General features: G+C 26.1%; 1 protein-coding gene across 1 annotated transcript; it reads left to right on the forward strand.

Annotated features, from left to right (window-relative positions):
* The first annotated feature begins 6,889 nt into the window (after positions 1 to 6,889).
* Positions 6,890 to 9,603, forward strand: LOC107645267 (HXXXD-type acyl-transferase family protein). Its single transcript, XM_088489488.1, has 2 exons — positions 6,890 to 7,563; positions 8,395 to 9,603. Exons 1-2 carry the CDS (start codon positions 7,123 to 7,125, stop codon positions 9,367 to 9,369), a joined length of 1,416 nt encoding a protein of 471 aa, XP_088345614.1. The 5' UTR covers positions 6,890 to 7,122; the 3' UTR covers positions 9,370 to 9,603.
* The last annotated feature ends 5,983 nt before the right edge of the window (positions 9,604 to 15,586 follow it).

A 15,586-nucleotide genomic window follows, 5' to 3' on the forward strand; every position in this document is an offset into this window, starting at 1 on the left:
ACTACCTATGATGTTTTTATATTTTGTAAAATATGACACTGATCTCCTTAAGATTGAAGGAGTGGTTAGTGTAAATGTCAATAATTAAGGAATGTTTATGCAATATCTCACCTATTTTTAGGAGAATTTGCTGTCATTTATCTTTCAATTGGGTATCTGTGGTCTTATTATTGAGTTAATCTTATTAGGTAGTGTTTGGTTAGGGAGACAGATACAAAGACAAACATATACTATTTTGGTTTTTCTATTTGATCAGTAGTGTATGAGGGAGAGAGATTATTATTATTATTATTAGACTACTATCGATCATTGACTAAATTCTCACAGTGGTCTCTAAGATTCACGATTTTTACTATTTTAGTCTCTCAAATTCAAAATTTACTATACTGGTCCTGAGATCCAGCTCCAGCCTCCAAGCACCATATTGGTCCTGGGACCCTTTCTAGCATTGAGTCAATGAACAGAATGCTAAGCTAGCTTTGACTTGCAACATTAGACACATGGCTAAATAGTGTCTTTTGGTTTTAGTTCTTAAATAAGTAAAAAACGAAGTTGTTTTGAAGAATGAAGGGAAATATAATGATTTACATATCATATAAACTCTTCTTCCTCTTCTTGTTTTTGCCTTGTTTAAGTGTTAAAATGAAATGACGCTGTTTAGCCATGCATCCAACATGGCAAGTCTGAGCCAATTCAGCACTTAGTTTGCTGATTCAATATTAGAAAGAATCCAGGGACCAATATGGTGCCTACAACTGAATTTCGGAGACTAATATAGGTAATTTTGAATTTGAAGGACTAAAATAGTGAAAGTTGTGAATCTAAAGGACCACTTTGGAGATTTAGTCATGGATCACTTCTGCCTTTTTGCCCCATAAGTTGCTGGTGGCCACGGTTTAGCCATGGTCCATGGTGGATCACTTCTATCCACTGTGTTTCGAAATACAGAAAATGCTAAGAAAAAAGTTGTCTCTAAACTAAAAAATATTTGTCTTTTCTATCAAATATGTTTGTATTTCTATTTCTCTCTCCCTTACCGAACAGCACCTAAGTGATAGTGAAGATTAATAGAAAAAGCAGGTAGTACAGGTTGCTAATGCTCTTTTAGAAAATAATCTGCTACTGGAGGTAACAAAGAAATTAGCATCTTACCAAAAATGTGGTAAATCTGATTAGTAGGTTAATTTTTAAAATCTGAATTATCAATATAAAATATAACAAATAAAGAGTTAAAATTTATTTAACAAAAAGTCCCGTATTCATTATTTAATAAAAACGTTTAAGGATGAGGGAAAACTATATCGGACGAGTGTCATTCATGAATCATGTGAGCGCTGTTTGGACTTAATCTATTATTACTAGCATTATTTTATTGCCTGCCTGCCTTTAATTTCAAGGGGTGATTAGATTTTATTACTCTAGAAAAAAAAATGTGAAACGAATTTTTAGTGGCACATTTGTTTCTTTCTTGCGTTGAAATGATTTGAGGAGAGAGAATATATGCTAAGCTAGTAGGGTTTGACTGGAATTGGATTCACTTTGTTTTCACTTCAAACTTCAAAGTCCAAAAGAGGGGAAAGTGATGAAGGGAAAAGCTTGAAGATTATTGGGGAGTACCAGTATCATAATTCAACTAACCTAGTCCTTGAAAAAAATGGTATTTATTTTTTAGGTCTGCAATAGAGCTAAGTCTTTCTTTTATTTTCTAGTTCTATTAGTCTATTACTATATTAGATTACTTGGTAGAGAAAATAAAGCTCTGTTTCCCTTTTCGGTGGGACAAATACAGTTGGAGAAATATTTTAATGATTTTGCCATTTTGGAATATAAGTAGTATTAAATGAATAAATCATTGATCAACTAAGTTTCCAAATTCCAATAACCCAAAGAATTCTTCTTTTGCTGCTGCTTTTATTTTTTATTTTTTTTCTCTACTTTCTCTCTATTTCTCCTTCATCTTTTTTCGCTTTTTGTTTCGTTTTTTTTCCTTAGAATTTCTGTTTTTTTTTCTCAAATACTTTGTGTTTTTTTTTTTTTACTAAAAATCTATTATTTTGGTTATAAAATTTTTTATATTGATTTCATAAATTTCTGTTATTTGAAAATAATTAAAAACTTAGTTAAAAAAATTGTGCATAAAAAAATTGTTCACTTAACATTTTTTCTATTTTATCCATCTTATAAATATAACCACTTACTTTTATTTTTTTTATATGGAATAGATAAAATAAAATAAAAAAGAAATTACAGATTAGGAATATATCCTATCATGACAATCAGGTAAAGTTTTTTAAAGCTTAATATTAGGCTACAAAGTGAGGTTGATTGATTTACTTACTTGATATTAATCTTAATCAAGTATATAAGCATAAGGATATTCCTTTTGAAACCTTTTTATATGTCGTATATATAATATAAGGCTCAATTTTTTGTATTTGAAGCTACTAAATATCTATGCTTTCTTGTTATGATTTTAGTTGGAATAAAGTTAACGTTAGCATAATTTTATTTACTCCTAAATAAAGTAATCTTTGACTACTTTAACAGTAACACCTTAAGTGTTCACAAACTGTGATTTCATTTCTGCGGAATCGTTTCAAAGTGCAGCTTTTACTTAGATACACCTTTTTTACTTCTCCTTTTTCTTTTGCCTTTCCCTTTTTCAAAAAAAAAAAAAAAATTTCCGCCCTTTATTTAGGTCATTATTTTTAATGCTGCCTTGAGTGGTTGGCTGGTGAATTCAACCAAACAAGAAATACTCATAAAAAAAATTGTATGTTTAGAAAAACATTCATATTAAGTGTATATAAAAATTCAACTATAATAAACTATTATATATAAATATGTATTTGACATCTTATAAAAAGTTTTTATTATATATTACTATAAACAGTTTTGATTATTCTACTATTCTATATTTGATTATTTTGACAACTAATTATTTAGTTAAAAAAATATAGATTAATATATATAAATATATACAAATACATAATAATTAATTTAATAGCTAATTTTTAGTCTATATAAAGCATTTTTGTAAAAAAAATGTATATTTCACAAATGGTTGTGCTGTTAATAAAAAAGAGAAAAATGTTTACTAAAAATAGAATTAACGTATATCTAATGCATGCTTTAGAATAACTTATTTTTATATATTATTTAAAATTAAAATATAAGTAGTTATAATTAGATTACACATTAAATTCATTCCAGAAGAATTATTTTATTGAGTAAAGTATCGTTTTTGTCCCTAATATTTGGGGTAAATCCTATTTGTGTCCCTAACATTTAAATCGTCTTATTTGTATCCTTAACGTTTGTAAAAGTGATTCAATGTTATCCTGTCGTCAATTACACATCATGAACGCTTTAGTTTGAGTTTTAAAAATCTCTTCTTGAAGTTAGAATACAAATGTCTGGGATAGAATCGATGATCTACTATGAAAAATAGCTCATCAAATGTTGAAACTAATTCCTACAACATTTACATAATTCACTTTTCTAGAGACATAATTGAATCTAAACATAAATAGTGGGTATAATATTAAAATCGAACACATCCAAGTGAGACCTAATTGAGAATGAATACATCCAAGTGAGAATAATTGAAAAATATAATCTGATTTGTTAGTATAATTGATAGTAGAATAATATTAAATCACTTTTATAAACGTTAAGGATACAAATAGGACTTACCCCAAACGTTGGGACAAAAACGATACTTTACTCTATTTTATTTTATCTTATCAGTAGATAATGATTTATTTTAAAGAAAAGTGTGTACTGTCCCAAACCCAACTATGAATAAGTGGGACTGTTATTATGAGCACTAGCCACTAGATAATGGATTCATGTGATTGATCTCAGTACATGTGGAGACAGGGAACTGTGTCTTCTAGAAAGTTAATCAAAGTGTACCTTTCTAAATTCTTAATAACCATAGCATTTTCTTCTTCTTTTTTTTTTTAAATATATATATTTTTAATAATTTTTCAATTCAACATTATTTTCAATTTTTGACCAAATATTTTTTGAAAAAGAAAATTTAAAAAGCCATTTCATATGAAGGAATTGATGCCGCTCAGCGTGTTTTTAGTAATGTATTTATATAAGAGTACATACAAATTAAATTCAAGAAATTAGGTTCTGATTTTAAAATATAAATTCATAGATAATAAAAATCTCTTAAGTAAAAAAAAAAGGGGGGGGGTATTTTAATTATTCATTATTTTATACAATCAAAGTTGTAGAAATCAAATATGATGACCTAAGCTGGAGGCTCTTTAAGAAAGTTTAATTAAGCAACTAGTTACTCTCATTTTCTCAAGATGTGGCATAAGTCATAGCTTAGGCACCAAATTTCAATTGGATATCAGCACGTGGATGAAATTATATTAAGGTAGAGCATTTTCAATCTTATCGCTGGAGTTTCATGAAATTGCAAACTTTCTGTTCGGCTTATTAAGGTAGAGCATTTTCAAATTCAGATAACGATAATACTTTGTGTTTGTTACTAAAATTTTACACTACGTATTCGAAATAGATGCCAAGAATCGAATAAAAAAGAGAGGAAATTATGAGGTTATAAAATCATTATACAATTTTACATGCTTTAATTTATTTTATGATCTTCTTTGTAGTCATTAAATGTGTTAAAATTTAAAAATTTTTATTATTATATTTTGAACATGTATTTTTAGAGCATAATTTAGTCAAATTTAATATAATATTATAGAAATAATAATGTAAAAGTTTATTTTCTAAACTATAAATAACTACTTTTAGTTGAAATATGAAAAATTGATGTGTCTAAATTCTAAAAAGATCAGGTTATTTTAACTAATTATAAATTATTACGGATGCTTAAGATTCGATTCGGATCTAAGCTATATTTTGTCGGATTTTGGTTTGTTATTTTTAAGTATTATTTTTGGGTTGGGTTTAGATTACTTGATCCGGCTTAAAGTTATCTTTTACAATAAAAAATATATATATATATATATTTTAGAGCAAAATTAATGTTACATTATATTTTAATTAATATTTTTTATATTATATGATAATATTTTTATTTTAAAATAATTTATTTTGATATAAATATGATATAACATTGTTAAATTTAATTTTTAAAAATAATATTTTAATATTTTAATATATAAAATTTACAATTTTGTATATACTAATTTTAACATCAAACCGATCCAGTTTAATCTGTTTTATTTTTTGGATAACTCTGAATCCGATCAAAATAGACCCAATATTCTTTTAAGGCCAAATCCAGATCTATTTAAACGTGACTCTAACTCCATCCATAAATACCTCCATAAATTATTAATTATATTTTGTGTTATTTTAAAACAATGTGTACACAATATCAAATTCAAAGTAGTGATGATTTAAATGTGATAAGGTACTAAATTAACATCTAAATCTTTAGTGCACTCCACTGTGAAGCTAGGCAAAACTAATTTAAATGGTTTAACATTTTAGCTAAACAATTTTTTTTTGTGGTATTTCTAAGTTTAATAGGTTAAAAATTAATCTATTGTCGATTGAAATTTTATTTAAAAGTTTATTATTGGTCAATAAATTACTGTATATACAAGATAAATTCAAACTCTTAATACTTATTTAAATAAATTAATGAATTAACTACTAAACTAATTCAAATTGATTTTAGGTAAACAATTCTGACATGCATGTATATTTATTCAATGTATCTTATTTATTTATTCTCATAATTAATAAACTTAATAGAATTGAAAGAAACAAATGGTAAGTGAATGCATTATTTTAATGAATTTAATAGCATTGCCTAAGTTACTAGCTATCATGCTTATCAATATCAATATACAGAAAAATGTAGCGAGTTTATAATTCATTTTTATTATTACATTGGATTTAAGTCTTATGTGATGATAAATAAGACGTAAATTGAGCCAATAAGTAATAGCTCAAATGACATAATCTTTCCATACTTATCTAAGAGGTTGCGGGTTCGAGTCTTCATATTTTTGGTAAAAAAAAAAAGACGTAAATTGACATAATATTTGATAATATATGTATATATAATTCGATCTTTTATAAGGTCAACTCTTTTATCTTTTATATTATTATTTGATAATATATTTTATACAATCTTTTATCTTCTTTAAATATAGATAATGTTTTTTTTTTAATAAATATAATTGAGTATAGACAAAGAGAAATTAAAGAAGTAGTAGTATACTATAGTATGCAAGAACACCTTTGATCGTAGTTAAGCAAAACAAAGAAATAATAATATTAGTAAAAAGAGAAGAAATTGAAATGGGCCATAAAATAAAAAAAAATAAAGATCTTTATATACATATTTCTATGATTAGTAATCAAACATTGAAAAAATACTTTAAAATTCTTGGAAGTGGATTAAAGAGTTTAGAAGTCGAAAGCACACTAGATTTAATATATATTAATATATCAATATAATATTAAGATGCATTTAATTTGATTTTTTATTATTTTTATTTTTATCTTTTATTTTTTTATAAAATTTTATTAAAAATAAAAATTTCTAAAAATAAAAATTAAAAATAAAAAAATGCAAACCAAAGGCACCTGGTTGTCTATACATATTGTATCTAGTTATGTATCCTCTTTCTATTGAGCCACCCTCACAAAAGAAAAAGGAACCATCACATCACATATGTTATTCTAATTAGAGTAATGTATACACTAAAATCAGCCATCAAATTCTGCCATCAGTATAAAATACATGCTAGAATATAAATACATATTGAAAATAAATTAAATCACACATATATTTATACATAAATACATTGGTGGTTGATTTTAGTATACAAATAACATTATAGCCATTATATATCCAAACCTTAATTTTAAGAATAATGACCTCTCTTCCCTCTTAATTTATTTGTTTTCTCTATTTCTTGTTTCTACAAATAAAATCACCATTCAATTGTCTCACTCACTCACTCCTCAGATCACTCTCCTTTCTATTATATATATGGCTACTTCCTCATCAACCTTCCTTCTCTCTTGTTTTCTTTAATTAGGTTCCTCTGATCTCCATATATAATCATATCATACCAATATTATTTATATATTGTAGTGAAATTAAATATGTTAGAATTTGTAGAACTCCCGGATTGTTTTTACCCTAGGGATGCAATTACCATAATAACCCCATGTGCTCCAACACCAAAGCATTCACTCTATCTATCAAATCTTGATGATCAAAAGTTCCTAAGGTTCTCAATTAAGTACTTGTACTTGTTCAAGAAATCAGTGAGCATTGAAGCTTTGAAGTGTTCCTTGTCAAGGGTTCTTGTTGATTACTACCCTTTGGCTGGGAGATTAAGGAAGAACAATAATAATGATGATGATGATCACAAGCTTGAGGTGGATTGCAATGGAGAAGGTGCTGTTCTTGCTGAGGCTTTCATGGATTCAACTATTGAAGACTTGATTGAAGCTTCTAAGGTTCCAAACAAGTCATGGAGGAAGCTTATGTATAAGGTTGAAGCTCAAAGTTTCTTGGATATTCCTCCTCTTGTTCTTCAGGTTATATTCATTTCTTTGTTAAAACTCTGTATTATTAACCAACTTGGATTGGTCGAGCGATCAGCTCGTCCGCTTCAATAAATATTGGAGATTTGAATTAAATTTTTAAAAAAATAATTAAATTTTAAATTTATTATTAAAAAATTATTTATATATATGCATTTGATTAAATTATTATGTAAAAGTTTTTACATTGTTAATGTCTAAAATATTATAATATTATGTAAAATAAATGGAATTTATAATTCGTCTTATATGATCTTATAGTTTATCTATATTCAGCACATGGGACATGAAAAAAAATTTAGATACTAGATATCTTCTATAAAATGATGATACTTCCTTGACACTATGATCACTAAATTATATTTTTCTTTACTTTCTCTAAGTAACTCTGCATAGATAGTGAGATCAGAAAGTTTTGTTATTTTTCTTGTTTATTTGTTCTTGTAAAGCCCATCAAAGTTGATTACCATATAATGAGTGATGAAGGGTAAAAGATATTTTGTATTTATTGGTAAACTATGAATTAAATATTTGTAAGGACATGATAATTGTTTAATAATAATAATAATAATAATAATAATAATAATAATAATAATAATAATAGATTTTCTATTTCTTTAAAAGGAAAATAGAAAAATGTTAATTAGTCCATCTTTGGTTGCTTTCCAAAAGCATGCTTAGTGGTGACAACAACGGTGCTTGTAGTCATTAGTCCTTTTCAATTTTTTCAAAAAAAAAATCTATTAAAAAAATAAAAAGATATTTAGAAATTGACTATATTGCCCTCACTTTTTTCTTCTTTTGACTTTGTAAACCTTTTTTCAGGTAACTAATCTCCGTTGTGGGGGCATGATCCTGTGCACCGCGATCAACCACTGTCTATGCGACGGCATAGGCACTTCACAGTTTCTACATGCGTGGGCCCAACTCACCAAGAACCCCAACACTAAATTGACCATTATACCCTTCCATGGGAGACACGTGTTAAAATCTCGTGATCCCCCTCAGGTGAGGTTTCCGCTCCCGGGATACACCAAAACAAAACCCACTCAACAAGTTGAACTCCTTAAGTTGATGCAATCTCAACCGTTAGTTGCCACGTCATTTACCTTTGGATCCCACCAAGTTCTTCAATTGAAGAAACAATGCATTCCCTCCCTAAAATGCACAACCTTTGAGGTCATGGCGGCACACACGTGGCGCTCGTGGATTGGCTCGCTTAACTTAAATTCTGACCTCACAGTGAAATTACTCTTTTCTATTAACATAAGAAAAAGTATGAACCTCCCACAAGGGTATTATGGGAATGGATTTGTTCTAGGATGTGCACAAAGTAAAGTGAAGGATTTAGTGTGTAATAATAATAATAATAATAATAATAATAATAATAATCTTCATCATGGTGTGAAATTGGTTCAACAAGCTAAGGCTACTACTTGGGACAATAATGGTGAGTACATTAGGTCCATGATTGATTTCTTGGAGGACAAGAATGTGAGAACTGATCTTTCTGCTAGTATGGTTATATCACAATGGTCTAAACTAGGGTTAGAAGATTTGGATTTTGGAGAAGGGAAGCCATTGCACATGGGACCTTTAACAAGTGATGTCTATTGCTTGTTCTTACCGGTGGTCGGCGACGCCGACGCGGTTAGGGTTCTCGTGTCGGTGCCGGAAAGTATGGTGGAGAGCTTCCGGCACCACATGATGGTGAAGGAAAGTTGGGAAAGTCATCGTGAGAAGAATAATGAGGATGTTAACACAAATGGATATCATGTGGAAGAAAAGTTGTTTGTATGAACTACATATATCAATAATTTTATAATTCAATATATCAAGTTGCACTTTTTAGTGGGGATGGGAAAAAAAACCTTTATTTATTGTTAAACATATCTTTTATATCATTTGCAAGTTTTATTTAATTTTATCATCACTCTCCCTTTAGTTAGTGTCATATCTTAATAATAAGAATAATGATGAGTGGGATGAATCTATGTAATCAAGTCTTAGTGCATATAAACTAGTAACAATTTGATTTAATTAATGATGCATGTATTCTCCTTTCCAATCATCATTTAGTGAGTGATGCCTATCCTTTGCGCTGCTAATTATTTTTTTTATAGACATCGGGCCTAAAGCCCAAAAAAAAAGAAAAATTAGACAGAAATTATTTTTAAAAAAGCAATTTTAATAAAATATGTATGAAATTTTAAAAAAATACACAAGAAAATAGATTAAAAAATGATATTTCACCTGAAGTTAATGTTTTCGTCATGTCAATTTATCTGCATAAACATTCGCTTAATTCATGAACGATGTTCCAAATTTCTAATTGTTTTTAATAGTGAAAATTAATACTTTTTAAGAGTACAATTCAATAATTTTTGGAAGGTAGAAACTTACTACTACTTTAGAATTCACTTTCATACAAACTACTACTTAGTGCCATTAAGTATGAAGGTCTAAAAATATGTTATAATTATGACAAATAAAGTGTGAAAGCTTGCCTAAATGATTTTAATTACAACAGATTTTTCTTTAATCTTTTTTTATTAAAAAAAACAGCTAACACTTACAAACTTGTAGACAAATTAATTGCTTTTTTTTAATCTAAAAGATTATCATAGTGATTCACAACATTTTTTTAAAATATTTTTTCATAATTAAAAATTAATTTATTATGAATTTAAATTTCATTTAATTTTTTTTATTAACTGATACATTACTATATATAGAACATAAGATTGGAAGTGACAACCATAAAATTTGGAACCACATTTTATGGGATATGTTCCAAAATTCAAAAGATAATTTGATTCATGAATGACCACATTGGCATTATTGAAGCGATAAAAGGAATAATATATAGCATGTGTGGCTTCCTCAATGATTCAGATTAAAACACAAAGGTGATATTGTCCATTCATGTAGCTTTGCTTATTAACCTTCTAGTGTGTTTGTGTGTGTTGTCATTGTATGCACAAATGCACATGATCTAAGCTCTATAAGCCTTAGCAGTGACATTATCACATTAATGATAAGATTCTAAAGGTTCTCACTATGTACATAACATTTCATCAATCATATCAAATTCAAATTCAATAATCTAATGGCCCATATGATTTTGAATTTTCACTGTTGTATATACTATATATCTTCTGATTTAATAAGTATATAGCTCGATTCAGTGCACAGAATTTAGGACCTAGGAATTTTCTTCATGTTAAATGATAGGATGGTATATATAGTCTTTCTTTTTGATAAAATTATTGTCCATCGTACATTCATGTTCATAAAGAAAAAAATAGAATGATGGTCTATTGGCAGTTGTGGAGGTTGAGAAAATTTTTTGGAAGGCCAAATACTTTTTTTTAACACAAAATATATAATATTAGCAAAAATTCAATTAAAATTAGGTTAAAATATTTGTTAACTTTATCAATCAATAAATACACTAAAAAGTTAATTTTTAATTCTTTAATAAAAGTTTTTTTTAAATTTTTTATAACTATGATACTTATTACTCAAATTTATAAAGTTATCTATATATTATAAGATAAAATTTAAAGAACAATATTAGTGTGATAAATTAATTTCAGTGTTAAAAAATATATAGTATATCTCAATATTATTTTATGTTAATTTTAAAAAGAATTTACATTAAATATTAGCACAACAAGCATTTTAAAAAGAATAAATTTTTATTTTTTAAAAAAATATGAAACCTAAGAAAAGGGGATATAAGATTATATTGTTTGAGACTTGTTGGAAATGAAATTTGAATCCACAAATTCATATAAAAAAATTAACAAGTTAACTAAATTAACTATAAAATTCTTATTATATGTATAACTAGTAATTTTTGAAAAACTTTGAGAGAGGGGCATGCCTCTCCATTGCCAGCATAAAGATTTGCCTTCTGTCTACTGGCAGAATTGATCAAATCATACAAGTAGACAGAATTGATCAAATTATACAAAAAAAAAAAAAAACTAAATATTCTAGGATTTGATTTTAATATTATTATATTATTATTATGGTTTTTTTATATCTATGGTAGTGTTTTTAAGAGTATTTCATCTTTTAGTTTTTAAAAAACCTTTTATAAATATAATAATAAAGGCTTCAATTTAATCTGTTTTAAACGTACTCCAATATTTTTCTTATAAACAAAAAATTAGTTACTCTTACACACTTCATTCTTTCTTCTCTTTCCTATCTCTGCTTTTATTTTCTCTTTTTCTTTTTTTCTAAAAAAAAAAATCTATGTATCTAATCCATTCTATTTCTCTTATCTTATCTCTTATCGCTTTCCAAATTCCCACCATCCACCAATGCAATTCAATGCATCACTTCTAACTTCCCTAGTTTCAATTTTACAATAATGATTTCACAATACTTTCTCTTCAATTTCAAATGCTGGTAGAAGCAATGGAAACTTCAATAGCAAATGTACTAAAAGTATGTAACCAAATTAAACTAAGCAATCAAACATTTGATAGATACATAGCATATGGATCATTCAAAATATATTATTGTTCTTCCTTCTCATGATTTCTTTTTTCATCGTTATTTTTTTAATATTTCAAATTGAGATTCATCATATCATCTAAAATTTTGTCGTCTCCTATATATTCTTAATCATCGGCACCAAATTATCATATTTTAACTTTATCTACTGTTTTATCAATGTTCTAAAGATTTATTAATCATATATATTATAATTATGTTATATATGCAAAAAAAAAATAATTAATCAATTATTGTGTATAAAAATATATATTATTAGTATTTTATAAAAAAAATTATTCTACTATATACAAATTTAATTATTAATTTATTATAAATTTGATATTTTATTATTATAGATTTAATTATTTTAAAATTTATTATTTAAGTAAAAAAATATGTAAATAAATCAATATTATAGATGATCGATTTTTACTCAAAGTTAAAATTTTTATATAATTATTCTTGAAAGTTGAAACAAGTGCTCAAGCTCAATAAGTCAAGTTGCATTTTTTATAAATATAATTAAACTAAATACTCCAAGAAGTCCAAAAGAAAGGCGTAATACAATCTTTCTTCCTAAACCTATTAAAGAAATAAAAAAATCAAGTCTTATTATATAAAAAATAACCATAACAATGGTAATAGGAATAATTATGGAATAGAACAAACAGAAGGCATATTGTCAAGGATTGAGTACGTATCCGAATCATCCACTCTATTTTGTTTTGATTTGATGATTTGATGTTATATATTGTTCTAATCTTTAGTATAAAAAAAATGACAGCCTCTTTTTTCTTTTATGTAGACTGCGGTGTAATCCATGATCTATTTTTAAATTTTATTTAAAAAATCAAAGTCACTATTTATAGAATAAAGGTGGGTGACTATTTTTTTAATATATAATTTATTTATGTATGTTACTTAAATATTTAAAATTTTAGAAAATATTTACTTTATTTCAAGATCAGGTGATATACGTTCATATATTATTATAATTATGATAGGACATTAGTATTATAAATAACTTAAATTTCAAGAGATGGTATTGTACATCCTTAAAATTAATTTGATATTACCATTCAAAATTTATTATTCATATATGATGTGTGAAACAATTTATATCTAATGTATTTTTTAAAAATATTATTTACACATTAAAATTAATCACTAAAATAAACTAAAATCATTGATTATAAAAATTCTAATAATAGTAAAATTTTCACATTCATTACACATATGTAAGTATATTCACGTAAATCAATCAATCAAGATAATAAATAGAGTTTGAATTTATAATGACTTCTCACAAAAAGTTAAATTAATAGGATGAGACAATGTAAATAATTATATTTTTAACGAAATTCAATTAAAATTTAGCTTAATTCATAGTAAGAAAATGCTTGAGGATAAAGTGATAAACCTAATAACCATATCCATATGCTATTTATTGCGTAAACCATGGGGAGAAAATCACTCTTCTCCACACACCATTGTTTATGCATATCAGTGTATTGGCTATTTCACTGTATACTTAATCATTATTCAAATAATTGTTCACTTTTAAATGTTTGTGTGTATTAAGAAAATAATTAAAAAGTAATAAAGTTCTCATTAGTAAAAAAATAATATATAATATTTTTTTACAAAATAATAAAATTATTTAAGAAAAAAAGAATATAAATTATTGAATAAATAAAATAATAAATCAAATGAATTTTTTATACTAGAAGTAATACATCAAATAATTTGGATCTATGTATATATAAAAGTTTGGCCCAAATCATTACATGTATGAGGCCAAAACAGCCTTGTCAATTTTTATCAATATTCTCAAACAGGTGGCCCAGATTTTATATGGTTGTAAAAATATGATATTGGTGCTGCCAGAACTAAACATTTGTATGTTAGGTCCAAAAAGTGAAAAAGAAAATAAAAACATTCATATGTTTACCACAGAAAAAATGCATCAATTTGTTGACCCGATAATTAACCTTTTTTTAGAATACATCAAAATTAATACAAGAAAAAGAGTACATCAAAATTCTGTAATTTATACTGAGAACTTATTATTTGTGATAATTAAAAAATATTTTTAAGACACTTATTTAAAAAAAATCATATATATTAGACAAATGTCTGTGTAAATCATAGAGTGTCAATCATATATATTAATTTACTACAAAACCCATGCCTTTACTACTGTACTTTGATCTATCTGACAAGTGATGAGTAATTGATCTGTGACATGATTTGAAATATATTAAAGGTGGACATCAGTGGAAAATTTTTCATAAGCTTTTTTGTGAATTAATTATATATAATTTGTTAATTAAGACCATACTGTTGCCCATCTTATGGTATATGTTTTATTAATTGTTTTGGTTCACAACACCTATTATATATCCAATGAAATAGAAAAAAATAAAAACAAAACAAATGTAGTACAGGAAAATTAAAATATAATTAGTTGATTCTTCTATATATTATCGTTAATTTTTTTAATAATTACATATTTTGAATGATGATTTTACTGGTGCAAAAGAAATAAAGATTTAATATTAATTTTCAAATATATCTAAAATAATTATATATAACAAAATAAACTTAATTAGTTAACTCAATTAATATACAAGTGAGTTTGCATATTCAGATTCAGATTCTTTCTCGTAATTAATTATAATCAAGGGATACATATATATATATATATATATATGTTCCTAACGTTTGGGGTAAATCCTATTTGTGTCCCTAACGTTTAAATCGTCCTATTTGTATCCCTAACGTTTGTAAAAGTGATTCAATGTTATCCTGCTGTCAATTACACATCATGAACGCTTTAGTTTGAGTTTTAAAAATCTCTTCTTGAAGTTAGAATGCAAATGTCTGGGATAGAATTGATGATCCACTCCGAAAAATAGCTCATCAAAAGTTGAAACTAATTCCTACAACATTTACATGATTCACTTTTCTAGGGACATAATTGAATCTAAACACAAATAGTGTGTATAATATTAAAATCAAATACATCTAAATGAGACCTAATTGAGAATGAATGCATCCAAGTGAGAATAATTGAAAAATATAATCTGATTTGTTAGTATGATTAATAGTAGAATAACATTGAATCACTTTTATAAACCTTAGGGATACAAATAGGACGATTTAAACGTTAGGGACACAAATAGGACTTACTCCAAACGTTGGGGACAAAAACAATATTTTACTATATATATATATATATATATATATATATATATATAAGTGAAAGAGGAGATAAAAAAATAGTAAATATATGAATAAAGAAGAGAAAAAGCTTAATAATAATTTATAGTTAGTGATGGAAATGGATGCAATTGTCTCTCTCTATATAATTTAATTTAGATGGAACATAAGTGTATGTATGCCGAAAGTGTAAAGGAAAAAAAAAAAGTAATAATGAAAGAAAATAAAGTAAAGCTTGCCCATACTCTAATCCCTTAGTACTCAGTCCTCCATCATCTTTTAT

This window comes from Arachis ipaensis, chromosome B6 (assembly GCF_059453495.1).
Source record: "Arachis ipaensis isolate K30076 ecotype BB chromosome B6, ASM5945349v1, whole genome shotgun sequence".
Classification (NCBI taxonomy): Eukaryota; Viridiplantae; Streptophyta; class Magnoliopsida; order Fabales; family Fabaceae; genus Arachis; species Arachis ipaensis.

Coding starts and splice junctions, on each gene's coding strand:
- LOC107645267 (XM_088489488.1), top strand. CDS start 7,123: ATGTTAGAATTTGTAGAACTCCCGGATTGTTTTTACCCTAGGGATGCA. Junction 7,564..8,394: donor TTCCTCCTCTTGTTCTTCAG/GTTATATTCATT, acceptor ACCTTTTTTCAG/GTAACTAATCTCCGTTGTGG.